This window comes from Meles meles, chromosome 7, assembly GCF_922984935.1.
Source record: "Meles meles chromosome 7, mMelMel3.1 paternal haplotype, whole genome shotgun sequence".
Taxonomy (NCBI): Eukaryota; Metazoa; Chordata; class Mammalia; order Carnivora; family Mustelidae; genus Meles; species Meles meles.
Window position 1 is genome coordinate 111495418 of NC_060072.1, and position 27687 is coordinate 111523104.

Below are 27687 nucleotides of genomic sequence, written 5' to 3' on the forward strand. Positions count from 1 at the left end.
ATTTTTGTATGTACTCTGTCTAGTAAGAGATCGCCCAGGAGATTCTGGGAACATTTTTCTACCCAGTGACCCATGATACAACCCATCCTTTTAACAAAGGAGAGGAACAGTGCCCCTCCCCACCCCTGGGAAAACCTTGGGACTCTTTGCTAAGCTTTGAGACTCAGCTCAACCATCTACTTAACCTCATGTATTTCAACCACTGAATCTCTGGGAAAGGTTTTTTCCTGTGCTGCTACTATTTGAGATACAACAGAAATAAGAGAGAAACCTGTATTCCCAAAAAGCATACTACCAGTAGTTTAGCACTATCATTCAACCCATTTTTAGATGAAGATACTAAGGCTGAGAAAGACCAAGGGTCACATGTTCACATCTGGCCAAGTCAGAACCCATAGCCAGGTCCTATATTGCTAACCATCATGCTAGCCTAGTGAAAGGTTCTGCCCGGAAATACTGAACCCTGTTTCTGCTCAGTTATTATATTTTAGGTGTGGGCCCATAGTTCTATAGCAGTGTTATTAAAGAGAAATACAATGTGAACCACATTAGGACTTCTTAAATTTTTCTAGTAGCCATGTTAAAAAGTAAAAAGAAACACGTGAAATTAATCTTAATATAATTCATTTAACCTAATATATCTAAAATATTATCATCACAACATGTAATTAATATAAAAATTATTAATGAGATATTTTACATTCCTTTGAATGCAATCTTTGAAATCCGGTGTATTTTACCTTATGACATGTCTAGGCTTGGACTGGCCAATTTCAAGTGCTGAAGAGCCACATGGGGCTAGTAGATACTGCACCAGACAATATGGCTCTAAAAGGTCTGAGCAGATAGCAAACGGTGGCACTCTAGTCTAGATGCTACAGCCCACTGATGATGTGTGTTTAAGGAATATCAAAAGCTGTCAATGGATTGAAAATGCCATAAAAATTATCAAAGTATACCCAGAGCCATTTCTGTCTGCTGAGAAAGTTGCCATTACAGATGCAAAAGGAATGTCTCCTCATACTTCCTACATCCTGGTTGTGGCAGCCATGATTGAAAAATGTATTCTGGTACACTGAAAAGAAATTAAAAAAAAAAATAAAAATTTTTTAAAAATGAAAAAATGTAGTATAGAGGGAAAATGGAGAGAGAATTTTTGTAACTGAGAAATAAACTTGTAGGCAGTAAAGAACCTGCTGCACTCTAAAAAAGATACTAAAATTTGAGTTTTTTAAAATACCCTGATCATTTTCTCAGTTTAACAATGACAAATAAGACAATCTGAGTTTCCAAACAGCCTATTCTGTTTGTAATACTGAATGATTCAAAGTCATGATTTACTTAAAAGAAATGCTAGAAGAGAGATGTAAGGGGAAATTCAGCCAATTAATTGTCTTATAATATTAGGGGAATATTAGGGTAGTCCTTTGGTAAGCCAAGTTTCCATTTGGAGGAATTAGTCACAATGAGGAATTTTACAACATTTGGGTCTCACTGTTCAGAATAGGATTCAAACAGTTAAGGAACAAATGATTTAGGAAGTCTTGTGCAATTTGCAGGTATTAATCATATAACTTGTTGGAGTCTCCAGGTCTTGACTTTATAGAGCTCTGAAGTGAATCCTGTAGGGTTCTAAAGTTTGGGAGGACAGTCTTGCCCCATCTTCATTGACATGATCAGCTGGAACAAGGCACATATCCAAATTTGTCTACTCTCTAATGGTCCATTCTAAGTTACTTATGTATAGTATAAAAGAATTAAATTTAATCATTTTCTGTGTGGCTTGTTCTCAGTTAAAGATAGGCACCTACTGTAGCCACTAGAAAGAGCCTAAACTGTCCACTATTTTGAGATAGTCTGCTCTTCTAGATGCCTACTCAAAATTATGTGCCAAGCAAACTCTTTTAGTAATGCTGCCCCTCCCTCACCCCACCTTCATTGCTGGGTCACAAGAGCTCCAGGGCTCTCAAGCCTTGTCTTCAGCAAGAAGTTAGTAAATCTGCATAGAATTGTCTCTGCTGTTCTATCAAGCTGTCAGTCAAATGTCCCTACTGTGTAAGATGGACTGCACTAATTACTAGGGTTGTATAGCAAAGTACAAGACACAGTACCTTTCCCTCGAGGGTCTTATGATCTCCCTGGAGAGGCAAGAACCATATAGTAAAAGATAACTGACAACATGGGGAAATGGGAAGCCATTTCCTCTGCGTAACCTTTGCTGGCACCTCCACCAGGAGGAGGAGGTCCTTTGGTGCACTCCTGTGGCACCTCTGTGATGGTGCTAAGCATACTCTTTGATTGCTTGCTTAAGGATCTTTATTGCCCACGTAAGTTTTATGCAGAAAAAGACTACCTATTGCGTTAACTGATGCATATCTACTACCTATCCCAGGATAGTAACAAATATTTCTTTAATGTACACCCAAAGTGAGTAATGCAGACATAAGTGGGGCAGGAATTCTGAGCCTGGGGAGACTAGAAAAGTTCACCATGGAGAAGCTGGGACTGAGCTAAACCCCAAAGAATGGGCAGGACATAGAAAGGGGAGGTCCTGGCAGTTGTGGAGACAGTCCACGGAGGTGGAAAGGCAAGAGCAAAGCCCAGACTTAGGAAGAGGTAAGGTGGATCCCAGGGTGAGTTGAGCAAAAATTTCCCATGGGACTGCAATGGTACAGATTTTTGAAGAAGTAGATTAGGCACATTCATATCCACCCTTCTGTCCTATGTCTACATATGGGAACTTCTATTTCTAGAGTAAATGACTTTTCTAGTTAGTATGAAGGGAACGTGAATAGCAGGAAAATTTCTCCTCCCTACTTTATCAATTAATTTCTATATCCTCCATGCATATGTAAACACACAAATAAATTTACACATTCTAATAAATCATTACATTTATTATACCATAGGAAGCGTTGCCAGGAAACCAGTTGTCAAGCAAAGCTATATTTTGAAGAGTGGGAGGTGTATAATTATCTTTAAATACTTTCTCTGGATAGTAATTACCCCCACCCCCACCCCAGCCCAAATCCATGTGACTCCCCTGAATGGCTGTGCATGGGAACAGCACATTTGACAGCTACTACCCTGCCTCTGACAGCCACTCCTTAAGGGGGTCAGGCAGTTCCATACCCATGGGACAGGCCTGACCTTGTGGCACCCCACATCCCAAACTTGGGAAAAGAGGAGCTTAATCAAGTTCTCAGTATGAAACTGACTCTGAGTCCATTTCTACATACTGTAAAGGAACACAAACTTGAATCCTTTGGACTCTGAGTAACAATTATCTGTGATTTCTCTAACAAAAGATTAAATCTATTTAAAACACCCTTTGAAACTACAATGTAAGCTATTTAAGGTCATATATGAGTTTGTCCTGCAAATTCATTTTTCAGGAAAATAATTGTTGTACCAAATTTCTCTATAGTATGAATAACCACAATGACAGGAAAGAAGCAGTGGCCTGCCCTGTTGAGATAAGACTCTTCAGTACCAAGAGCTGGCAAATTTCAGAGGACGCTAAGGACCACCTAGGACCACTCATCTCATTCTTTGCCCCTTTCTTCACCCTCCCACATCCTCACTCTTACACAAGGTGGTATGTCAGGGAAGGTAAGCCTCCCTAGCATTTAGAAACTTTAATTTTCTGACCTGGATGCACTTCTTCTCTATGTAGTGGATTAGCCTTAAGTAGCAGATAAGTGTCCCCGACAAAGGGATAGCACGTACTGGAGATGGCATTCAAACACCCACATGAGCAGGGTCAGATCAGAACACTATTTGATTCATTCTTTCTTCCCTCCCTGTTCTGCAGGCCAAAAACCAAGTTCTCCCTGTCGTTCCAAGGAGACCGTTCTCTTCTTAGATCTTCTTTTCACGTTTCTAATCTCATAATAGATATTAACAAAGATTTGGTAACAGCATTTTCCACAGATAGTAGGTAGAAAATACAGAATGAAAATACAGATGAAGTCGAGCTATCTTGATAGGCTGTTTGGGGGGTTGGTGGAGGAACCCATTGAAGCAGGGGTCTGCTTTTCCAGAAACCTAGAATACAGACTTGAATACAGCTATTCATGGACTGTTACTCTGAGATACTGCTTTGCCCCTTCCCCCACCTTCTTTATTACCCAAACCAGGGTGTTGCCTTCCAGCTGCCTGCTGGGTCTCTCTACACACATGACATCCAAGCACCTTAAACCTATTTCCTGAGCTGAGCGCCCCACCTTTCTCCTTGTAGCAACCTCCCTGCCCAGAGGACTCCTTCTCTTTGTCTGGACCTATAATTATTGGAGGTATGACTCTTCCAAATCACCCCAGCTGGAAATTTTGACTGTCCCTTCCATACCTTTCTCTCTTACCCTGCACATCCAGTCAGTCCTATTGATTCTGTCTCAAAATAACACTGTCAACTCAGTGTCCTCTTTTCCATTAATAAAGCTACTGCCTTCATCTTCTCCAGCCCAGATGGCCAAAAGAGCATTTCTCATACTTCCCCTGATCTAGAAATTGTTTTGTTGGTTGTTTGGTTTTCTACTGAAAGCTATAAAGTCCTCTACCATAAAATTTAAACATGTGAGTGACTCCTTGAGATCATCTAGCTTAGTGGTTCTCAACCATGGTTGAGGCATGGCATTTTTCTAATCCACAGATTAGAACCACCTGGTGAGCTTTAAAAATCTACCCAGCCCCCAAAGAATCAGATTAAGTTAGTTTGGAGTTGGAGTCTGGGTACTGGTGAGAGTTGATGGTTATGTTTTTTTAAGCTTCCCCAGGTAATTTTATGTACAGTCAGAATTGAGAATCATTGACCTAAGTCTCTAACCAAGAGACCAAAGGAACATCATATGGACCATGGCCGAGCTTCCAGGTGGCCATGTGTTGCATAAGCTCGGACATAGAAATGTGTGTATGTATGGGTATGTTCGTTTCTTCTGAACAAAGGATCTAAACATTCATGAGATTCTCAAAAGTTTCCATAACCCCATAAAAGCAAAGAACCTCTGATCCAGATTCTCCCATTACACTTTACAAATGAGGCAACATCTGGGCAAAAGATTGGGCTGGGGGGGAAACCAACTCTGGCTCTGCCACTGTATGATGTCTGTCAAGGTACTCAACCTCTGTGGCCCTTAGTTTTCTCCTTCTCAAAATCAGGGTAACACCTGCTTTGCAGGGTTATTTAAAGAATCAAAGAGAAGGCATGAGAAGTGTCTAGTACAGTAACAGGCATGGACTAGTCCTACTACTACTGTCACTACTAATAATACTCTCACGTGTGCAATACATTTTTGAATAATGTCATTATCATAAAATAAAAATACGTATTTATACCAGATGTATTATATGGCATTTTTCAATCCACACAATATCCCTTTGAGCTTGACCCTATTCCTGTTTTACAAATGGAGGAACCAAAGCTTAGAAGGGTCAGGGCCACACCCAAGACCACACAAGTAAGTGGCAGAGCCCAGTTAACTGACGAGAAGCTTATCTCCTGGTCACCAGATTGCACTGCTCTGCGGAGGCCAAGTCCGCAGTCCAGAGAAAGGATGGTGCCTTTCAGATTGGAAAAATGATGAATTTCACAGCCACCACCCCACCCCCCTTCTCTCCTTACTCCCTTTCCAGCCGCTACTGGCGCCGGTGGAATCGGTTCTGTAGAAGAAAATGTCGTGCTGCAGTCAAGTCTAATGTCTTCTACTGGCTTGTGATCTTCCTTGTGTTCCTCAACACGCTCACCATCGCCTCGGAACACTACAACCAGCCCCACTGGCTCACGGAGGTCCAAGGTGAGAGGCAGTCCCTGGTGCTATCCTTCTTTACTCTTGTTAACTCAGCTCTGAATCCCAGGGAGGGAATAGTCACAGGCACAAGGTTGACGGGAAAGCCACCAGTGTCCGTGGTTCTTGGCAGGTGCTGTGCTGGGGTCACGAAGTGCTGAAGAGCTTGCAAGCCCCACAGTAAAATGCAGAGCCTCGTTATAAACAGATGTGGTTCTTGACTGGGCCCACATGGTCTGCCTGCCCCAACAGTCACTATTGTGTCCAGGTGACAAGGACACATGCTATCGTTTATTTGGCTATCTCAGACCCTTAGCTGCCAACTTCCCAGAAGAGATTTTCAATACCTCAGGCCTTACTGTATCCTGCAGGTGGGTCTGCTAGAATGGGTGTGGATGAAGTGAGCAAAAAGCCAGGAAGGAGGTCAGTAGTGGCCTGACCCCGAGGAGCTGTCCTTCATGAGCATATAGTAGCCATCACCCTTCCCTGAAACCCTAGAAGAGGACTTCCCTAGGCAGTACCTCCACTCCCAAGGAGTCAAGCAGACACGGGGGCTTCCAGAATCCTGGAAGGTAGACTGTCTCCCAGTGCATGGGGTAGATACGGATGGCCTGCCCCCCTCCCCGATTGGTTTGGACAGAGGACTCACCTCTCAAAACCTCACTCTTCATCCCTGAGAAAGCAGCTGGGGGAGTGAAGAAAATCAGCGCACACAGCCTTTGATGCTTGGTAGATCATGTTTACCATGATTATAACTAGATAACCCCTTTCCTGGCCATTTGGCCCCAGTTGTTCTGTTCTGGCAGCAACATAGGGGAGAGGTGTTCTGGCTGGGAAAGGAGAACCCTGGCCTTTTTTCCAGTGGTGATAATTACTGTTTTCTCTCTCCTCCTCCCACCTCCCTCCTCTCACCCCCGTGCTGGGATCCTGCCCCCTCGCCTGAACCCACCAGACACAGCCAACAAGGCACTGCTGGCCCTTTTCACTGCAGAGATGCTGCTGAAGATGTACAGCCTGGGCCTGCAGGCCTACTTTGTGTCCCTCTTCAACCGCTTCGACTGCTTCATTGTGTGTGGGGGCATCCTGGAGACCATCCTGGTAGAGACCAAGATCATGTCTCCCTTGGGCATCTCTGTGCTGAGATGTGTCCGGCTACTGCGGATATTTAAAATCACAAGGTATTTGGTCTCTCGTTTCCCTTCAGACCTGGGACTCAGGGAGAGGTTCTTCCAGAAGGCAAGGGAGGCAAAAAGGCCTGGGTGGGAGAGCAGCTGCTATTTCTTGAAAGGTCTATCCTTGGCTCATATACGATGGAGGGGAATTTTTCTTCATTTAGATGGCATATCGTTTAGAAACTCCTTTGGCTGCTGATACCAGAGACAACTCAGTGGAATAAGCAAATTTGGGGTTTGTTCAGTTACATAAAAGAAGTGCAGAGGTGGCAGTCTAGGAGGCTTCAAGAAGGCTTCAGGGATGCAGTCCCCTTGTGTCCTTTGCTTTGACAGCCTCAGGATTGCCCTCCACTCCAGGGTCATGAGGTGGCTTCCAGAGATTGAGCCATCATGTTTGAATCAAGGCAGGGAGAAGAGAAGGGGTGAGGGATCAAAGGGGGGGCCCTTCCTGGCAGAGTCAGCCCCTTCAGAGCTCTTCTAGACTTCACCAAAGACTCTGTTGGACACCCAACTGAGAAATGTGGTCTTTTTGCTGTGCATGTGCTACCGAAAATGCAGTCAGGATTCCTTAAGTGGAGAAGGATGATGGCTAGTGTGCCACAGATGGTTCTCACCCCTCCTTCCACACATTCACCCCCTCTCCATCTGCCTGTCCATCCACCCACCCAAAGATTGCAGGCTCCCCAACTCTCCAGGTCAAGCCGTGATTCTCAAGAAGAGGACATGCATAGGCAGGGGACAGGGAGGTGGGCATCATGATCTAAAACAGTAATTTTCAGCCATGTTGAGACCCATTTGGGGTGGTGAAGTCAATTGACTGGATCACAGCCACCATTTTTAAACAACTTTATTGAGATATATTTCACATACTATATAATTCACCCCTTTAAAGTATACAATTCAGTGTTTTTCTATATATTCACAGAGTTTTGCAACCATTGCTACAATTTAGTTTTGGAACATTTTCTTCACCCCAAAAAGAAAGCCATACCTACTCTTCATTTGTTCCCTCTTCCCTCCCAGTGGCAACCACTAATTTACTTTCTATCGCTATAGATTTACCTGTTTTTGACAATCCCTATAAATGAAATCATGCAGTATGTGGTGTTTTGTGACTGGGGTTCTTTCATTTAGCATAATGGTTTCAAGATTCACTCATGCTGTGAATATGTCATATGTCAGTACTTTATTCTTGTTTATGGCTAAATAACGTTCCATTGTATGGATAAACATCGTGTTTGTTCATTCATTCATCAGTTGATGGACTTTTGGCTTACCTCCCCCTTTTTGCTACTATGAATAATGCTGCTATATACATTCATGTTCAAGTTTTTGTATGGATATACATTTTCATTTCTCTTGGATATATACCTAGGAGTAGAGTTTCTAGATCATTTGATAGCTATACTTCTAAGATTTTGAGAAAATGCCCAATTGTTTTCCAAAGACTATGCCATTTTGCATTCTCACTGGTGATATCTATGGGTTCCGATTTCTTCATAGTCTCATTTTCAAAGAAAGAACGAAATAGAATAGGAAAATATCAGAAGACCGCACATGAACATAAGCATTGTTTCATAAAAATCTTTAAGACATATGTCTGAGTTGCAGTATAATATATATTTCTCACTGTGGGGTGTGGTCAGACTTGAAGGGATGTGTCAGAAACATGTGGTACAGAGAGGGCTCAAACTCTGGCTCCCAGGGGTACAAGCCTCCTCTCCAGAAGAGTCTCTGCTTTGGGATCCCAACTGACAATAGGGGCACTGGAACCATCAGTTGGATTGTGTTGAGGGGAAAAGGGAATGGGGTTGACATCTTTCATTCAAAGACCTGAAATTAACCACACCCTGCTCGATGTGTTCTGAACTTGCCTGAGTGAGTAGTCAGGGCTTGCAAAGCCGCATTTGCTTTGCTGTTCTGCTCATGGATCTCTCAACAGCTCATTCCTGCAGTGCTGTCGAGGGTCGAGAGTCAAATAAGAGAAAGCATTTAAAGAGCTCAGTTCAGTACCAGGCACAGGGACACTCAAAAGCCAGAAGGCTGATTATTAATCTAATTGTTACCATTGTTGTTACTAGGAGAAGGGAGAGGAGGAGCACTGAGAGCCATCTAAACACATACACAGTTTCATACTTCTGTTTCTCTCCCATATTCATACTGCATGTCAAGCTCCAAGAGATAGGGCAAAAGGGGTATGGTATGAACAGAATCCAGGAGACATTTCCTCTGGCTGGGAAGATGGAGTTTTTGCTCATGAAATCACTGAAAGAAAATCTAAGACAGAATACAATGAGCCATCAAATGTTGGAATAGGGGGAATACATGCTCTGGGAAGTCAGGAACCCGAGAGAGTCCCTGGAGAAGATTTAAAGTCACAGTATGGGCTCCAAGGACATGCAGAATTTAAACCCACAAGTTTAATGCTCCTAAGCAAACACCTCTCTTCCCTTCACCCCAGGAAAAGCTCTCTCTGAATGCCCTGAACATTTTGGTATTACAGAAAATCCTTGGTTTGTAGTAAAAATAGTAGAAATACAGAAACAATTATTGTTAACATGCATCAGGACTTACTCTGTGCAGATAGTGTGGCCCGACTGCTTTCACTTGATTCACCTTCACAATGACCTATAAGAAAGAGTCAGAGCAGGGCACTATTACTATTCCCATTTTACAGATGAGGAAACTGTGGTTCAGAGACTTCAGTCACTTGCCTGGGCCACACAAACTGCTCAGGGGTGAAGCTAGGATTATATAGAAGATCTGTCTGTCTGACCTCAGGTTCTGTGCTCCTAACCATGACTGTGAACTGTGGAGTTGATCACTAAACTGTCTTGCTGTCTTTATCCCGGAGACATGACTTAGGATTTTTATAAGTTGATTCTTGTTATTAGATATTCATTGACCCTACCTGTTCTTCGTTGGGTCTGATAAAAGCTATTTTTAACTTGGAGTTTTTAGTGCCTCCTAAATAATTCTCAGAAGTCTGTGTTTGTGGGTTTATTTATGCTTTTGTTTTTTAGATTCCTATAGAAAAGAATTCTTGGGGCACCTGGGTGGCTCAGTGGGTTAAGCTTCTGCCTTTGGCTCAGGTCATGATCTCAGGGTCCTGGGATGGAGCCCCACATCGGGCTCTCTGCTCAGTGGGGAGCCTGCTTCCCCCTCTCTCTCTGCCTGCCTCTCTGCCTACTTGTGATCTCTCTCTCTCTGTCAAATAAATAAATAATCTTAAAAAAAAAAGAAAAGAATTCTTTTTCCTATTGTCATAACGTCTTGAAGAGATTTGACAGTCATTCTACTTATAATCAATTTCTTATTTCTAAGCTAAAACTATCACCAAGAAGCCATTTTTTAAACTCTGTCTTTGCAGAAAGCTTCCTGCAGTCCCTCCACGGGAAACTTTGGTGGTATTTTCAGATCTCTACAAAGTCTATAAACATAATAATTTAATTATCTAATTGGAAGTTACTTTGGCAAGGGCCATCATCTTCCCATTTGCAAGCATCCAACCCCTCTGGGGGCTTTTGGAAAACAACACAGAGACTATAACTATGTGGGGAATCCCATGCCCCCTCTGAACCTTATCTCTAGTATACTCTAGTGACTAAGAAAATGCCTAAAATATGGGCTGGGAGTGGACACCATGGTCCCTGGAGATGGGTCATCTGTGCATGGTCCTGCTATCAGGCAAGTATATTTCTCTCTCTTCTCTTAAAACCTCTTGGAGAATACTTTGTAATATCTCACTACTATTTGTATGTTAAAGAAGCATTTTTTACAACATATTCTGAACCAGTATTGTGATTCTCAAACTTAGTTGGACTCATTAAGGAGTCATGAAGGATCCCCACCACTAGAGATTTTGACCAGCAACTTCTAGAGAGTTCCATGCTGGTAGTCCAGTGACATCACTTTGAGAAGCACTGGCCTAATTTCCTATTGTTCCTTTGTCCATTTCCCTGTCTTAAAATATGGACTTATATGTATTGTTGGAAAACTTGATTTTTTCATCTACACTCTCTACTGTAGCCCTTAACCATGTTAAGATTGTACTTTTGATAGTTCTTGACTGGTAAAATATATAATGATAAAAAGCTACTATGAATTTAGCAAAGTTTTTTAATTATTTGAATTTTATTAATTCTTTTTTTTATTTTTTATTTTTATTTTTTTAAATTTGTTTATTTACAGCATAACAGTGTTCATTGTTTTGGCATCACACCCCGTGCTCCATGCAGTACGTGCCCTCCCTATTACCCACCACCTTGTTCCTCAACCTCCCACCCCACCCGCCCCTTCAAAACCCTCTGGTTGTTTTTCAGAGTCCATAGTCTCTCATGGTTCATCTCCCCTTCCAGTTTCCCTCAACTCCCTCTCCTCTCCCTCTCCCCATGTCCTCCATGTTATTTGTTATGCTCCACAAATAAGTGAGACCATATGATACTTGACTCTCTCTGCTTGACTTATTTCGCTCAGCATAATTTCTTCCAGTCCCGTCCATGTTGCTACAAAAGTTGGGTATTCATCCTTTCTGATGGAGGCATAATACTCCATTGTGTATATGGACCACATCTTCCTTATCCATTCATCCGTTGAAGGGCATCTTGGTTCTTTCCACAGTTTGGCGACTGTAGCCATTGCTGCAATAAACATTGGGGTACAGATGGCCCTTCTTTTCACTACATCTGTATCTTTGGGGTAAATACCCAGCAGTGCAATTGCAGGGTCATAGGGAAGCTCTATTCTTAATTTCTTCAGGAATCTCTTACACTGTTGGTGGGAATGCAAGTTAGTGCAGCCACTTTGGAGAACAGTGAGGAGATTCCTGAAGAATTTTATTAATTCTTATACACCTGTGCACATTTGAAGTGGTAATGTACACACGGGACAAACTGTTTATTTAGAGTGCTGTAATGGTTGGTGTATCCATGGATTCATGGATCCTTTCCTATAATTCCAAGTTTCCCTTTCCTCACCCAGGACCTATGATCTGAGTTTGGAATACTGACCTAGACCAAGAGAACTCGACCATGATATTAAGACACAATGGTATGTCTAGAGCAGTTGAGCAGTGTGTAGCAAGTAATTTGTTATTACAGGAGCTGAAATACCAAAGTTTATGAACAGTTTCTTTTCTAAAAAATAAATACAAAAGCTTCAACATTGTTCTTGGGACACCCTCATTCTTGGTCATTTGCATTCCCAGATACTTTTATGAACGGGCAAGAATGGGCTGAACTTACCACTCTTCATGCTGCCTGAAATCTTCAGTATGTGACAAATATGAATATAGTATACGACAAAAATGAATTATTAGCATGCTTATTTTTGAGTGGTCAAAATCTGAGAATGCCTTAGAGAGTATACTATGTATATGAATATCAGCTATCCTATATGTTTCATTAAAAAACAAAACAAGACTGGGAACCCTGCACTGTACTGTAAATCAGTTCATTCCTGGGTGTTAATAACATTAAGAGTGGTAAATTATGGAGTAGGGAAGGCAAGATCCCTGCCTCACTGATAACAGAAAGGCACCCCACATGGCCAAAATTTTTGTCATCTTTGGGTACATTATCCATGCCAGTGGGCCCTCTGGCCACGTCATAGATTGTGTTCTTTCTCCTGTTTTGAGGCTTTACCAGGCTCTTGAATGTTGCCAGTTTTAATACCAAGTATGTCTACTCATTGTCAGCCAAGTCTGACTTATCATTCTATAGGGAGGAAGAAAGACCTCAGTTAGACTAAATCTGGACGTGATTCCAATTTACTAATCACATCTCGTTTTTTAGACAGTTGGTTTTTAAATGCACTGAAATCCCTCCAGCCCTTTTTCTCTCTTAAACTTTAAGTCCCTTTCTTTTTCCTACTGCTCTTCCCCTGTGGCTCCCTTCCCAGGCCCTGAAATGTGAGTTTGGGCTGACTCAGCACAGACAGATTTACTGGTGAATCATGATCACATATGGGCTCCCTCCATAGCGCCCCAAGGTGAGAGCCTTTTGCAAATTCTCCAAGCTCTAAATGTCTCCATTTCAATTGCCAGAGTCTGGCCATGAGTATCAGATCCAACCCTACACCACCCCAACCTCCCCATTCTAGCCCTCCTCTTCTTAAGGCACCATGGAGGCTCTGAGCTCCTTAAGGACCATTATTAAAGAGATATATTTGGCATCTGCCCAATTTCCAGGCCAGGGTCTATGGAGAAGGCAGCTCAGACTCAAAAGCCTGCTCACTGACATCAGCATGAAGTGTGGTTATTCTCTGGGATGGTGACTGGCTGGTATCATGTACTGGGGATTAAGAAGACACCAGTGGGATGACTTGAAGGTGCTCCCTCCTTAACCCTGACACATCTGGTACAAGGGCCCACTAGCAGAACTGAGTAGTTCTGTAGTCCAGGAGCTCAAGGGAGCACAATCCCAAGGCAATTCTAAGGTCAACACCAGATAGCATTGCCAGCCTGACCAAGTTACCTTCCCCCCAGTAGGTTCCTTTCTTGATGTGACCAAGACATCTGATGTGAACAGAGAAGATGAGACCTTTGAACTTTTTATCCAAGGCAGGGTTTGACTCTAAAATAAAACCCATAAAATATGAATTTCCTAGAATGGAGGGAGCAGAGGTAGGTATCACCAGGAACTAAACTGGTAGATTTGGCCTTGGGCCCCTTGTTGTCCCCAGACCCTGATCATAATATTATAGAATTTTCTGTTTGGCTCTTCCTGGACCAGCATATGCCTAGTTCAGCCTCCCATCACACTAACCCCTCCAGGCTCTATTGCATCTTACAGGACCAGGGGCCAAATTTACCAAAGGACTAGTCCTTGCACACCCACCTTGGATGTCCATGTAGCTGGTACAAGGAAAGGTGAGGGCAAGGCTGAGCTTCCTCCCTGAGTGAGCCTTCTGTGCTTGTCAATCAACTGACATGATCTGCATTCTTCCTCCCTCCCTTAGGAATGGTGTATAGAAACCTCATATCGCACAGATTTGCCACAGGAAATTTGCTTTATAGATACTCTACTAACAATAGATCACTACCACCAACACTGAAAGGAGGTTTGGTTTTTTTTGGGGGGGGTGGTTACCCCTCAGGACAAGAAGAGTTGGGACAGATATAAATTTAGTTATGAACCTCTCTGGAACAGAGAGGAAGAAGGGTGAAACATTTGCAAAGCACCCTAAAGCTATTGGTACTGTTATTGTGAAGATCTTTTATTTATAGCAAGCTCGATGACCTGCTTCATACCTAGAATGTAAAGGACCTGGCCTTGAGCTATTTGAAGCAAATGTTCACAGGATGAAAGTTCCAGCTCAAGCAAGGCTCAGGTCACTTCCTGCCATTGAAGATGCAGAAGAAGTCCACAGGGCCCAGACAGACTTAGTGCAAGAAGAGTGATGGAGATACAGAACGCCTCCACAGATGGTGGTCACTTAAGCCAAGAGAGACAGAGGGGAAAGGTAACCAAAGTGAAGCCATAGTCAATGAGAGAGAATTTAGGTAACAAAGAAATAGCTCGGGTAAGAAAATCCTCATGTGCACTAGCTTTAAAGAGAGAACAGTGGGCTAGGATGGATGGGATTGGGGGGGCCAAGACACCCTTTGGATAGAATGATTCAGAGTCACAGGAGAACTGGAAAGTTGATCTCAAGGATGACTGTGGCCGGTGGAGAGTCAGAGGATGGTAGGGTTGGAGGAGGGGAGTCTCAAACGGTGGGTATGTACATCTGGGGCTGTGAATCCCCAAATAGGGAATGAAGACTTCTGTGGATGGGAATGCCTGTTACACTGTTCTGAGGACAAGATACTTTGTTTTCCTTTTTCTCTATGAGGTCCAAGACATTAATTTGTTCTGCTGCTCGCTTTCATCCAGGTTCTTTTGTGTGTGTGTGTGTGAGTGTGTGTGCTTCATGGTATTCATAGATTAGGATAAAAGCCTCAGTCAATTACTAATATGTGTTTAACCCTTTTAGCTTTTATGTCTAGACACTAATATGTCTAAAAAGGAGAGTGTTTCTGGGAGTTAAGGCATCCTCTGATCTTCATGCCATAGCCGTCACAGCCAGCAAGAATCAGATTGGCATGAAGGAGGAGAGAGCTTCAGGACCTGCAAGGCTGCCAATATTTCATTTAAATGCTATTTCATGTCACCCTGCCCAGAGGCTACCACATGTCACCTAAAATCTCATCAGTATCAGTGGTAATGAGGGCCCCACCCTATCTCCTGCTATCAGCCAAGGCATGCCAGGCTCCAAAATCCAGCTCCTCTATGAACCCTAATAGTGTTCTTTGCCAACATCAGTACCAAAATCCCTTTGTCTCAGTCCTTTAGAGAGAACATAAAACATCTCCAACCATGTGCACATTAGGGATGGACACCTTCTGTTCAGCAAGCTGTATGCCTCTGGTCATGCCAGGCCACTGGCACCAGCTCTGCTCCCTTAATTCTGCTCCAAAGGAACAGCCATGGGGCACACTCTGGCTTGCCCCTGCTGAATGGAAAGCAACTGGAAATCAGAAGCAAACAGCATCAACAGACATTTGTTGATTTTTCTTCACTCTGTCTGAACTGTGCGACTGGTCCTTGAGGCAGAATCTTTTTAGCCTGGGTGTTTTTCACAAGAAGGGTAGACTGATGCCCATGTACTTGGCTGCAGTTTGTCTCTTAAACGCTGGTTCAAGCCCTCGAATCCACAGCCATTGGTTTCGAGCCACCAGGATGGGCATTCTTCCACAAGGGACACGCATTCCCAGAGCTCTTTGAGAAATCCCAGCAGAAGGGTCTCAAAGCCATAGCAACCTGGTTGTCTGTAGGGCAATTGATACATACTCACTTTTTTTCCTTTTGGTTAAGGTATCATTGACATATTATATTATATTTGTTTCAGGTATACATAATGATTCAATATTTGTGTACATTGCGCAGGATCACCACAATAAATCTAGTTAACATCCATCAGCATATATAATTCCATTTGTGTGTGTGTGTGATGAGTACTTTTAAGATTTACTCTTGGCAGCTTTCAAATATGCTGCATGGTACCATTAATTAGAGTCACCACGCTGTACATGACATCCCCAGGACTTATTTATAACTGGAAGTTTCTAACTTTTGACTTCTTTCACCCATTTTGCACACACACACCCTCCAACCCCTGCCTCTGGCAACCATCTGCCTATTCCCTTGATACATAATAGTTTGACTTGGGCAGTGGAAACTCTGACCATGAATTTAGGGAAGCTATAAGAAAAGAAATGATGCGGAAGAGGTGCAAACAGCCCCTCCTCGCTTTGAGGCAAAGTATGTTTGACTTAAGTGCGTGCGTGAGCGGTCCCAACACCACCCCACCCCTGTTCCCACCTCACACGTACAGAAGTGTCTGAGAAACCCACATCCCCTTGTTTTTCCCTCCAATAAGTATAAATATGTCACATTCATAGTAAGATTTGTTCATTCGACATAGTAGTCATTGATCATATCCTATGACGAGGCACGGCCCTAAGCACTGAGGTTATGAACAAAGCAGTCGAAATCTCTGCCCCCATAGACCTGACATTCTGGTGGCAAGAGGTGATGAGTATGTTAAAAAGCAGGACTAGGAGATAAAACGTGGTGAGGGAGGACCGCTGTGGTGAGGGAACATTTGAGCAGAGTCCCACAGGGCCTGAAGAAGCGAGCCACGCAGAGTTCTGGGGGAGACCTCTGCAGAGAGCAGAAAAACGGAGACCAGGAGTGTGCATGGAGGCTGAGGGGACAGTTGGGGAGCGGTGGGCTGGAGCAAGAAAGGGCGGGGAGAGTGGGAGAAGAAGTCCTAGAGGTGGGAGGGGCTGATCCCACGTGATCTGTTAGGCCTTCCAATGGGAAGCTTTTGGAGGGCTTGAAAAAGTGTTAAGACTTGGTGTGCCTTGGGATTTGAAAGGGCCTCCTACTGCGGGGGTGTGGAGTGCAAAGATGATTGGGCATTGGGAACTTTGTAATATAAGTTTGTCTTATTATCGGTGATTCGAAGTGTAGAAACTTGGTTAAGGGGATGTCTGCCAGATTTCTCCGCTGCTAAGGTAACCTTTCTCTTTGTGATTAATAAGTAATCTATGGAGTGATACTTCAAGAGTATGTGTATGTCCTACTGGCCAGCAAGATTTCAACCAATGGTTTAAGCATCCATGATGATCTTTAGCTGAATTAGTTGTTGCTGCAAAAGGGTGATCTTCTAATTCTATCATTCATTCATTCATTCATTCATTCATTCATATTATCCACTTGACATATTCTGTAAAGGAAACTTCTCCCTCCTTTTTCAAATACCAGTGGATTTAGATTGTCTTTTCGATCTTACTATCTTACTATCAATTTAAAAAAAAAAAAGTATGGTGCATTTGAGGGCTTTTCACCTGAGATGTAGGTGACATGGAGAAGGGCTGCAGGTAGCAATTGTCAACGCAGGGCAACCCATGAGGAGGCAGAAATCCAGCTGGGAGGTTGCTGGCTCAGCTGGTGACAAAGTTGTGGGAAGTGGGCAGACTCAGACTTCTCTTGGAAAATGGGGCCACAGAGCTTGCTCGGGGGGTGTGGGGGGGGGACAACAGAGATGGGAAGGGTAACTGCAAGTGTTGTGTCTTACACCAAAAACTGCAGTTGTCACTTACTAAGAGAGATCATGGAGTAGGAGTTCTGTCGTTCCTCAAATCTCAGGTTGTGAGCCCACCACTGGTTGACCAAGAGAAACACAGACTTTCCCTGGATAACTTGAGGGATGTGGGGAAGCATGAGAAGAGTCGTCACTTTTACTCAAACCCTCGGTCCCACTGCTGACCCCTCTGACCATGGCAGCCCCCACCCCTGATCTAAGTCTGTCCCTTCTGACCATGGCAGCCCTCACCCCTGCTCCATGGGCTGGCCCTTCTAGGTCACTCACTATCTGCCATCTTTCACACCCAACATTTCCAAAGAGTTCTCCTCCATTGCATGACTCATTTTGTTCCTCTACCACAGCCTCCACATTCCCAGAACCCTGGACACTCTGAGGGGCTCCTCCCCCATCCCCTTCCCTCTCTGCCTCCTGGTGGCTCCACTCCACCAAACCTGTGTCCAGTCTGGGGCCTCCCTGTCGGGCTCCCCATAGGGTCCCTGTGGCTGTCAGACACTTCTGAACCTCAGTCGTGAGCCTGGTTTGACTTATTTCCCTCATGTGCACGCACCTCATGAAAATTAAGACTTGAGCCTTCTGTGGCCATAAAGACTTTTCCAGAATATTCCAAGACATTTGAACACACAGAAGATCTCTAGGGGGCTCTATGACTTTAATCTATAGGCAGACACTTTCCCCTCTGATACAGCTGGAAATTTTCATTATAAATATGCTCTAAAGTTACTGTTTCCTAAATACCAGTTTACCAACAAGTGTTGGAGGGGTTCTATGAAAATCAATCAAGCCCCAGAGCCAGAGATTATGATTTCATGTTCCAGGGTGAGGCCTGGAAATCGGTATTTAGACAATGACCAAACCCCTCAACATTTTCCTCTCCAGCCAGGTGTGGGTACACTGCTTAAAATGTAAGAGGCACAGGTATTCTAGCCCCAGAGATGTTCTCTTACTTCTTGCTTTAAGCAGAACAAATATGACAACCTCTAACCTACGGGGTGCCAGGTGGTCCATCACACATACTGGGTGAGGACAAAGATGGAGAGGATGGAAGAAAAAAACTTGTGATCTCTGTCCTCAAGAGCTCAGAGCCTATTTGGATCAGAGGAGACTATCACAAATGAAAAACACTGAAGAGCAATTATAGAATGGATACAAATAAATGTATATTAATATTCTGCAATTAGGAATTAGGAAGAAGTGTGGCTGGCAGGCAAAATAGAGGTAGAGAAAGGCTGAATTTGTGAAGGAGAAAGGAGCATTAAAGACTCCAGGCTGGGAAGAAGTTCATGTTTACATCCAAACTGTTGGCCCATCTGCTTCTTTCAACTAATAAGGAACCATTCTCTGGAGAGAAGTACCAAGGTTGGGGCAGGAGGCAGCTGGGAGGCTAGAATGGGAGTGATTTGCATGTCACCTTTTTGAGCAGCAAAAACAATTCAGTGTATATATTGGTAGTAAGCTGGGAATGCCTGAAGTGGAGGAAATCAAGCTCGTGGCCTGGAAGGCAGGCAGGCCAAAGGTGGAGCTAAGAAAGTAAGATTTCTCTGTTGTCTCACCTGCTCCAGCTGGAGGCTGTGTTCCTTTTGCTACGGTGCATTTCCTCACCCTGACTGACCCAAGCCACATCCCGCAGCCATGAACAGCCCACGCCTCCCCCTCTTTCCAAGAGGAAGGCATTTTCCCCAGGCTACAGTAGAGAACCTCTGTGTTTACAGGGGAGAGAGGTCTGTGACTATCAGGACTGGGGGCCTCCTCTCCAAGGTGCCCCACCAATGGCCCATCTCTGCCCGAGAAGACCCCCCAGACTCCCACACTGAGGGTGGAATGGGTTTCCTGTACCCAGGATTTCCCAGACTTGCCTGCTTGTCAGAATCATCTGGGATGCTTGTTAAAAATACAGATTTCTGGGCCCCAAACTACAACATTTGAATCAGAATCTCCAGAAGAGAGGCTTTATAAAAAAAACATTTCTTTGGACAGCAGGGTAAATCTGGGGAACCTCACTGAGCCTTGAAACCTCTGTTTCCCCTGGGTGACCAGCTGCTGCCTGGGCTGAGAATAGCATTCTTGGGGGGAAAAATGGTAATTTTCTGTCTAAAGACCAATAGTGATAACAGTAATTACTAACCTTTATCAACTGTGTGCCAGGCTCTATACTAGGGGATTTTTTAAAGAGTGGGAATTATATTTTTTCCAGTTTTATTGAGAAATAATTGGCCACACATCACTGTATAAACTTAAGGCATGCAGCATGATGGTTTGATTTACATTTATTATGAAATGATTGCCACAATAGGTTTAGTTAACATCCATTGTCTTAAATAAATACAAAAAAAGAAAAGGAAAAAAATCCTTCCTTTTGATGAGAACTCTTAGGATCTACTCTGTTAATATCATAGAGCAGAGTTAACCATAGTCATCATAGTGTACATTACATCATCATGACCTATTTATCTTATAACTCCAAGTTCGTACCTTTGACCCTCTCATCCAGTTCTCCCTCCTCCCACCCCCTACCTCTGGCAACCACAAATCTGATCTCTTTCTTCACGAGTTCGGTGGTTTATTTGTTTTTGTTTTTAGATTCCACATATAAGTGAAATCTTATGGTATTTGTCTTTCTCTGTCTGACTTATTTCTTTTAGCATAATGTTCTCAAGGTCCATCTATGTTGTCATAAATGGTAGGATTTCCTCATTTTTTACGGACAAATAATATTCCAGGGTGTGTGTGTGTGTGTATTATATATACCACAAGTTCTTTGTCCATTCATCCTTTGATAGATACTTGGGTTGGCTCTTATAAATAATGCTGTGAAGAACATGGGGAGAGCAGATATCTTTTTGAGTTAGTGTTTTCGTACCCTTGGATATATTCCCAGAATTGGAATCACTGGATCATATGGTAGTTGATTTTAAACTTTTTGAGGAACCTCTATGCTGTTTTCCATAGTGGCTGCACCAATTTACAATCCCACCAACAGCGCACCAGGGTTCTCCTTTCTCCAACGCTTGTTATCTCTTGTCTTTTTGCTGATGGCCATTCTGATGGGGTAAGGTGATACCTTACTGCGGTTTTAATTTGCATTTCCCTAATGACTAGTGATATTGAGCACCGTTTCATGTACTTGATGGCTGTTCATGTATCTTCTTTAGAAAAATGTCCATTCAGGTCCTGTACCAAATTTTTTTAAACACTATGCTTTTAAAGATTGATTGATTGATTTGAGAGAGAGAACACACGCACCCAAGTGGGGGTAGGGAGAGGAGTAAGCAGACTCCACATTGAGCACGGAACCCAATGCAGGGCTGAATCTCAGGACCAAAGCTGAAGTCAAGAGTTAGATACTCAAATGATTGAGTCACCCAGGCGCCTCTGTGCCAGATTTTTTGGATTATTTGGGGTTTTGGTTTTTGGTTATTGTTTTGTTTTGTTTTTGCTGTTGAGTTGTCTGACTACTTTCTATATTTGGATATCAATCAGTTATTGGATATATGGCTTGCAAATATTTTTTCCTGTTCCATAGGTTGTCTTTTCACTTTGCTGATGATTTCTTTTGCTGACTGCAAGCTTTTTAATTTGATGTAATCCCACTTGTTTATTCTTTATTTTGTTGCTGGGTGAGCTGCTTTTTTTTTTTTTTTTAATCTCACGTAATCATCCCAATAACCTAGTGAAGTATTTGCTACTGTTATCTTTGTTTCCTCAGAGGCAAACAGAAGGGAAGTTAAGTGACTTGCCCAAGTGCAGCTAACATCTAGCAACTGGCAGAACTAGGTTGAAACTCAGACTTCTGACTTCTGAGCTCCATCTATTCACCACTGCATATTATTGATCCTGGGACCTTGCAATGACTAGTTCCACACTCTAATTGTGAGCTTACCAGTCCACTCCACACCACTGCCACCATCCCCAATGAAAGGGGAAAAGAAGGAGTTGTAATTTATCTTAGAATTTCTAGTGGGGGGGGCGCCTGGGTGGCTCAGTGTATTAAGCCGCTGCCTTCGGCTCAGGTCATGATCTCAAGGTCTTGGGATCGAGCCCCGCATCGGGCTCTCTGCTCGGCAGGGAGCCTGTTTCCTCCTCTCTCTCTGCCTACTTGTGATCTCTCTCTTTGTCAAATAAATAAATAAAATCTTAAAAAAAAAGAATTTAAAAAAAAAGAATTTCTAGTGGGTGTATGAGTGAGGAGTGATGTTAAGGAAAGCACAGGAAAAAGGACACTAATATCCCCCATGCTGGTCCTCAGGTACTGGAACTCCTTAAGCAACCTGGTGGCATCGTTGCTGAATTCTGTGCGCTCCATTGCCTCCCTGCTGTTGCTCCTCTTCCTCTTCATCATCATCTTCTCCCTCCTGGGGATGCAGCTCTTTGGAGGAAAGTTCAACTTTGATGAAATGCAGACCCGGAGGAGCACGTTTGATAACTTTCCCCAGTCCCTTCTCACCGTGTTTCAGGTATGGACTCCTCTCTGCTGGGATAATGAGTGGGAGGGTTGTTGAGTGGTGGGGTTGGGTTGTGGGGGAGAAAAGGTGATTGGAACTTTCATCTTGCACCGGGCAACCCAAGCCAGCCTAGATCAGCCATGGAAGGTCCATGCCCGGGAGAGTCTTGAGTCTTTCTGTAGTTCCGCCTACCCTCAGTCCCCCATGGAATCCCACTGTTGGATGGACCACTGGGGGAAAAAATATAATTGAGTAGTTTAAAAACTCTTGTTTAAACATGGAAGCCTTTATTCAAATAAATTCTACATGAACACCCAAAGTACAAACAGAGGAAAGAAGACTGCGCTTGTTGGGGGAGGGGAAGGTGATGAAGCTCTGTCTTTTTACACACCGTGCTTGTCACCAGGAAAAAAATGTAACTAGCCCATCAAATTTGTCATCTTATAGACATATTAGTGTCGGGTAAAGCTAAAGGAGCACTTGTTGAAGTTTCAAAGTAGATTGATTTACAAGAAAAATATGTGGATGTGGCCCAAATCTTAAAGATGGCGCCCAAATGAGTAATGCTGAGGAAAGCTGGAACAGCACAGTACTCTCTCAGTGAAAACATTCACATTTGTGCAAGGGCCCAGAGGAATGGCTAGTAGTGGCCATCTTGTGCAGTAGATTCGAAGAAGATACTTTGACCAGGAAGCCTTTCCAGTCACTTCTCAAATAATATCATGCCAGAGCCCATGCACATTGTCTGAGGGTGAGCTCAAAGTTGCCCAGGTGCTTAGCTCTGGGGTCCAAGAGGAGGGAAAGAGGTGGAAAAGAGATTTTAGACAATTTTGTTAACATAGTGGGGCAGGGTAGGGGAGTTTTGGGGTTTGCTGTTGGTCTAACACTGTGTCCCTTATTGGTGGGAATGTGTCATTCAGATCCTGACCGGGGAGGACTGGAATTCGGTGATGTATGATGGGATCATGGCTTATGGCGGCCCCTCTTTTCCAGGGATGTTAGTCTGTATTTACTTCATCATCCTCTTCATCTGTGGAAACTGTATCCTTTGCTCCTGCCTCCCCGCCCCTGCCGCCCCACCCTCCCTCAGCCTGCAGCACGATGCCAAATACAGGTGCCCAACAGGTCCTGACTCGGGGCTGAAAAGTGTGGCTGCCCGCCCACAGGGCCCCCAGGCAAGCAGGGGAAAGATGTGCTCTGGGGAGAAAATGTGTTCCTTTCCAGAATCACCTTAGCCATGGAGGAGGGTCTTGGTGGAAGCCTGGAGCTTTCGCATAGGTGGGGATGTAAGTTCATCTTCCCAAACCAGTTTGGGCTGTAGTGTTGCCTGACTCCAGGAGGCATGTTCTCATTATAGTCTGGGTGAACAATGCCCCCTGGTGTTGTGTACGGACAGCTACTCACATAGATTCCAGGGTGAACACATTTGGCCTATGGCTGCTGGAAGTAAGAAGTGCCGTCCAGGGGACCTGAGCCATCATCCTTGAAATGACCTTCATCTCTCCTTCCTGTTTTCTGCTCAGTGTCCCTCCCTCTGAAGCTGCTCTCCAGGACTATCTTTAAGGTGGAGCCGGATAGGCTTCACCATGAGGACCTGTCAAGTGCTTCCAGATCCAGGCTATGGGCAGGTTTCTGGGGTCTCAAGCCACAGGCGATCTAACCCCATGAGGGTTGTGTGCAGAGGAAATGGTAAAGTAGAGGCAGCTCTGGCCCAAGATTCGGGTTTAAATCAGGGCTTAACGTAGTGCTAAAAGCTTGGGCATTGCTACCAGAAGACCGGCCTCACCTTTTACCAGCTGGGTGACCTCAGCAAACTAAAGGCTCTCTACCTCAGTGTCTGTAAAACGGGTGATGAAATATCAGGGCCTACTGCTTAACAGGTCCCGGTGAGGTTTAATGGGATGATGATTGTGAAGCCCCTGCTGCTGTGGCGGGAGGCGGGGGGCTGGTGTACACTGGCACCGTTGGGCAAGCCCTTCACCCCTGAGGGTTTTGGCTTCCTGGTATGGTATGGGAAATGGTGTGGCTGTCTGGGGGCCTGGGGGTGGAGGTTAGACTTAATGAACATTAAGGGCCCATGCAACTACTCTTTTTTGATTCTGCTTCTCCAACCCACAGTGTTTCTGTTCAAGGTTGGGGTGGGGAGTGGGGTGGCAAGAAGAAAAGGGCCAATAATCACTTCGATTCGGAGTTCCCAGGATTCAGCTGGCTCTGACTGGACGCTCCAAGGGCCTTTGTATGCACAGGCTGACATGAAGAGTTGGCAGAGAGATCAGGGCACCTCCTCAGTGCTGGTTTTCATGAACTGCTCTTAAGAGCATTCTGCATTCTGCTAGAGACAATGCTGTTTATAATGTCAATTATAGCCAGTCATCTCAGTAGGGAAACCAATAAGGAAAGCTGGCAGTTAAAGAGCAAGGCAGGCTCACTACCTAACTGGCTGCCCATTCCAGTCTGCAAGCTAGCCTGCTCTCGACCCCTTAGAAATCTCCTGGTCGCTGGAGAGGGAGAGGAGTGGAAGAAGGACGCCACTGGGCTGGGTACTCTCGGGGTGAGTCACCACTGAGCTCACTCTGTGGAGCACTCAACCACTGCATATCCTGCACCCTTCCTGCCCCCTGAGTCCATTGGAAACCCCAAGGCCAAGGGTCATTTTCTTTAAGAATGGACACAAACAGATATCCTACTGAATGTGTTCTTGGCCATTGCTGTGGACAACCTGGCGGATGCTGAGAGCCTCACGTCTGCCCAAAAGGAGGAGGAAGAAGAGAAGGAGAGAAAGAAGCTGGCCAGGTAACCCTCTAAGCTTACCTAGCCCCGGGGCCCCAGGGTCCCAGTTCTGAAATGCCACTCCCATTAGTGGTAGCGAGAGGCTTGAGCGCTGGCCTCTGTTGGCCAAACCTCCTAGAGGACGCCGGGTATGGGGCTGCCTATAGAAAGTTGGGCCCCTCTGCTAATACCTAGGCATGGCTCTAAGTAGGGACGATCGTGAGTTACAGTCTCTGTGAAGGTGCTGGATTTCCCCACCTGTCTAAGAAGCTGGAGGGTGCTCTTGAGAAGGGAGGTCATGAGAGGTGGAGGGAGTGAAGGGTGTGGAGAGGAGGAAGGCAGCCACTCAGAGGGGAAATGCCATTCCAGCTGAGTGACTCCTTTTCACTGTTTGATAACTCATCTCCGGTGTTCAGAAAGCAAGATAAGACCCTGCATTGTCTTCTGTCATTGTCTAAATGGGACTTCATCAGCCACACATCTGCTGGATACTGAGCAGAATTTTCCAGAAACCTATCCTGAATCAGATCCAGAAACTTCCTCTGATTCAGACAAGGACTTGTAGCAGCTAAGAAGCTGAAAGAGGCCAACTGAGTACCAGACAGAGCAAGGTGTAGCCAGGCCAAGCATTGCGGGCCCGGCCCAGTGGCATCTGGGGTTGAGTGGCATGTGCCATATGCCCCAGGTGAAGGAAGATGGATGTAAGCCCAGGGAATCTGCTCCCACCAGTCCCCAGAAGACCACAGGGTAGTTTGTTTCTTCATTTTTCCTATCATTCAGTAAACATTTAATTTTTCCTCCTGCTGACCGGCCAGGACTGCCAGCCCAGAGAAGAAACAAGAGGTGGTGGAGAAGCCAGCCATGGAGGAGACCAAGGAGGAGAAAATTGAACTGAAATCTATTACTGCTGATGGAGAGTCCCCACCCACCACCAAGGTAAGAAGCCATCTTCTTCCAGGATCTGGAAGACCCATTGCTGGGGGAAGGAGGGCACAGTCCCAGGCCAGGCACCCATGGAAAGGAAGGAGGAAAGAAGGAAAGGGATTCAGTGAAAAAAAAACCCATGTGGGTGGCACAGGAGCAATGTGAAGAGAAGGCCGGCTGGGTGAATCCCACCCTTCTGTTGATGTCTTTAAGGATATACGCAAGATAACAAGGACTTATTTTTGAGTCAACAGCTCAGCCATTGACTATAATGCAATTTCAAGGCCTCTCTCAGCCTCTCTAATTGGGGAATGCATCTAACTGGATTCTTCCTCCTTCTCTCGTTTGGCTGCTTAGATCAACATGGATGACCTCCAGCCCAATGAAAATGAGGATAAGAGTCCCTACCCCAACCCAGAAAATACAGGTACCAATCCCACTGCCTAACCCTGAGGTTGGGAGGTTGGGGGTAGAGATCTAGATTCTAAAGCCATATGGAAGTAGCCATGTATTAGGGATGGGTGATTCCAGGTTCTGTCTCCAGGTACCTTGCACCACTAAACGTCTTCTGTCTCTGTAGTTAGGCATTACCAACTATCATCCAGAGGAGAACTTTGCTCCTGGCTTCCTCATAATAACAACATAACATTAAATAAGTTGTGTTTGAGCAGTCTTTCATGTCCTTTGGAAGGTGGATTCTATAGACATTTAAGGGTTTATTATATCCTCTGCTGTAAAATCATTAACTTATGTGATTTGCAAGTTGCAGCATTACGCTTACTTAATAATAATAGTAAATCCTGACTCTGTCTTATCCTTACTGGGGGCGGGGGGGGGGGGCAGTGCTGAGTACAAGGACAGTACCACCACACATGTCTCCGCTGGTTGCTTCATAAAATGCTTTCATTTATTATAAAAAGAATTCTTCACAACTCAGCCTTCTCATCTTCTGATACCTAAGTTGGAAGGCAGTCTCCTCTGAGAGGGCTTACTATCAGAGGTCCTCAGGCTGCCCTCCATCTGTCCTTCCTGTCTGCAAGGACTCGGGCAGCCATCTTTGTTGCCCTTGGGAAGCAGGCTCATTTTCCCCCTCATTTACCTCCTGCCCCCTAGGAGGATTTGGTTTGCTGGGAATTGGACCAAAGGAAGAGCAGGAAGGGTGTCCGAAGCCTGAAAGCTCTACTGGGTGGAAATTCTTACAGGATTTCAAGGACTAGACATGTTGGCCAAAGTCAATGGGGAATCCTGTCTTGATCCTGAATCATCAAATTAACTCTAAAATGACATTTTGGAGATAAGCCAGGGGGAAATTGAATAGGGACTGGAAACTAAGGATTTGAGGTAGTTTTTGTTTATTTTGTTACTGTAGTGGTGTTATTATAGTTCTAGCCTATACATGTAGATGTGTGTATGGAGAGTCTCTAAAATATTTAGAAGTTGCTTAAAAATATACTGCAGTAGCTCCTGTTGAAGCTGGGTATGGAGGCTCACTGCACAAGTCTCTCGACTTGTGTGTGTATTTTCCAAGTTTATAAAGAAAGATAGTAATGAAAGGAATCCCCCTGGGCCCCAGGCGGTGCTAGCCCTAGCTGCCAGGTGCCCCTGCACACAGCACAGGGAGACAGCACAGATTTGAGGGCACTTTCCCATGTGTGCCCAGCTGTAGGCAGCCCAGGCCTGCTCCTTCTCCCTGGCGGTGGGGCAGCTACACCTATGACCATAGTCTCCAGTTCCATCATTCTAAATATACTGGTGCCTTTTCTCTTCTTTGTTGCCCTTTGAAAGAAAGGGAAGCAGGTCAGGGGAAAAAAAATAATGAGGACATTGTCACCATATTAGCCACCACAGAAAAAGTGCCTTTGTTGACCCAGCTTTGAGGATTCTTGGAATGGTTTTGCTTTTAGACTGAAAAGCTCTTCCCACATTCTGCTGATTTGTCAAGATCCT

The 27687-nt window shown here is 44.5% G+C and overlaps 1 protein-coding gene across 17 annotated transcripts in view; it reads left to right on the forward strand.

The window, feature by feature from the left end:
• CACNA1C (calcium voltage-gated channel subunit alpha1 C) overlaps nucleotides 1–27687 on the forward strand; it is a 627772-nt gene that overhangs the window by 489244 nt on the left and 110841 nt on the right. For all 17 annotated transcript variants that reach the window (XM_046012065.1, XM_046012074.1, XM_046012066.1 and 14 more), the window contains 7 exons: nucleotides 5632–5792; nucleotides 6736–6961; nucleotides 21852–22059; nucleotides 22968–23088; nucleotides 24726–24840; nucleotides 25632–25752; nucleotides 26098–26167. In XM_046012065.1, coding sequence (XP_045868021.1) covers nucleotides 5632–5792; nucleotides 6736–6961; nucleotides 21852–22059; nucleotides 22968–23088; nucleotides 24726–24840; nucleotides 25632–25752; nucleotides 26098–26167 — 1022 coding nt within the window. The remainder of the gene's footprint in view (nucleotides 1–5631; nucleotides 5793–6735; nucleotides 6962–21851; nucleotides 22060–22967; nucleotides 23089–24725; nucleotides 24841–25631; nucleotides 25753–26097; nucleotides 26168–27687) is intronic.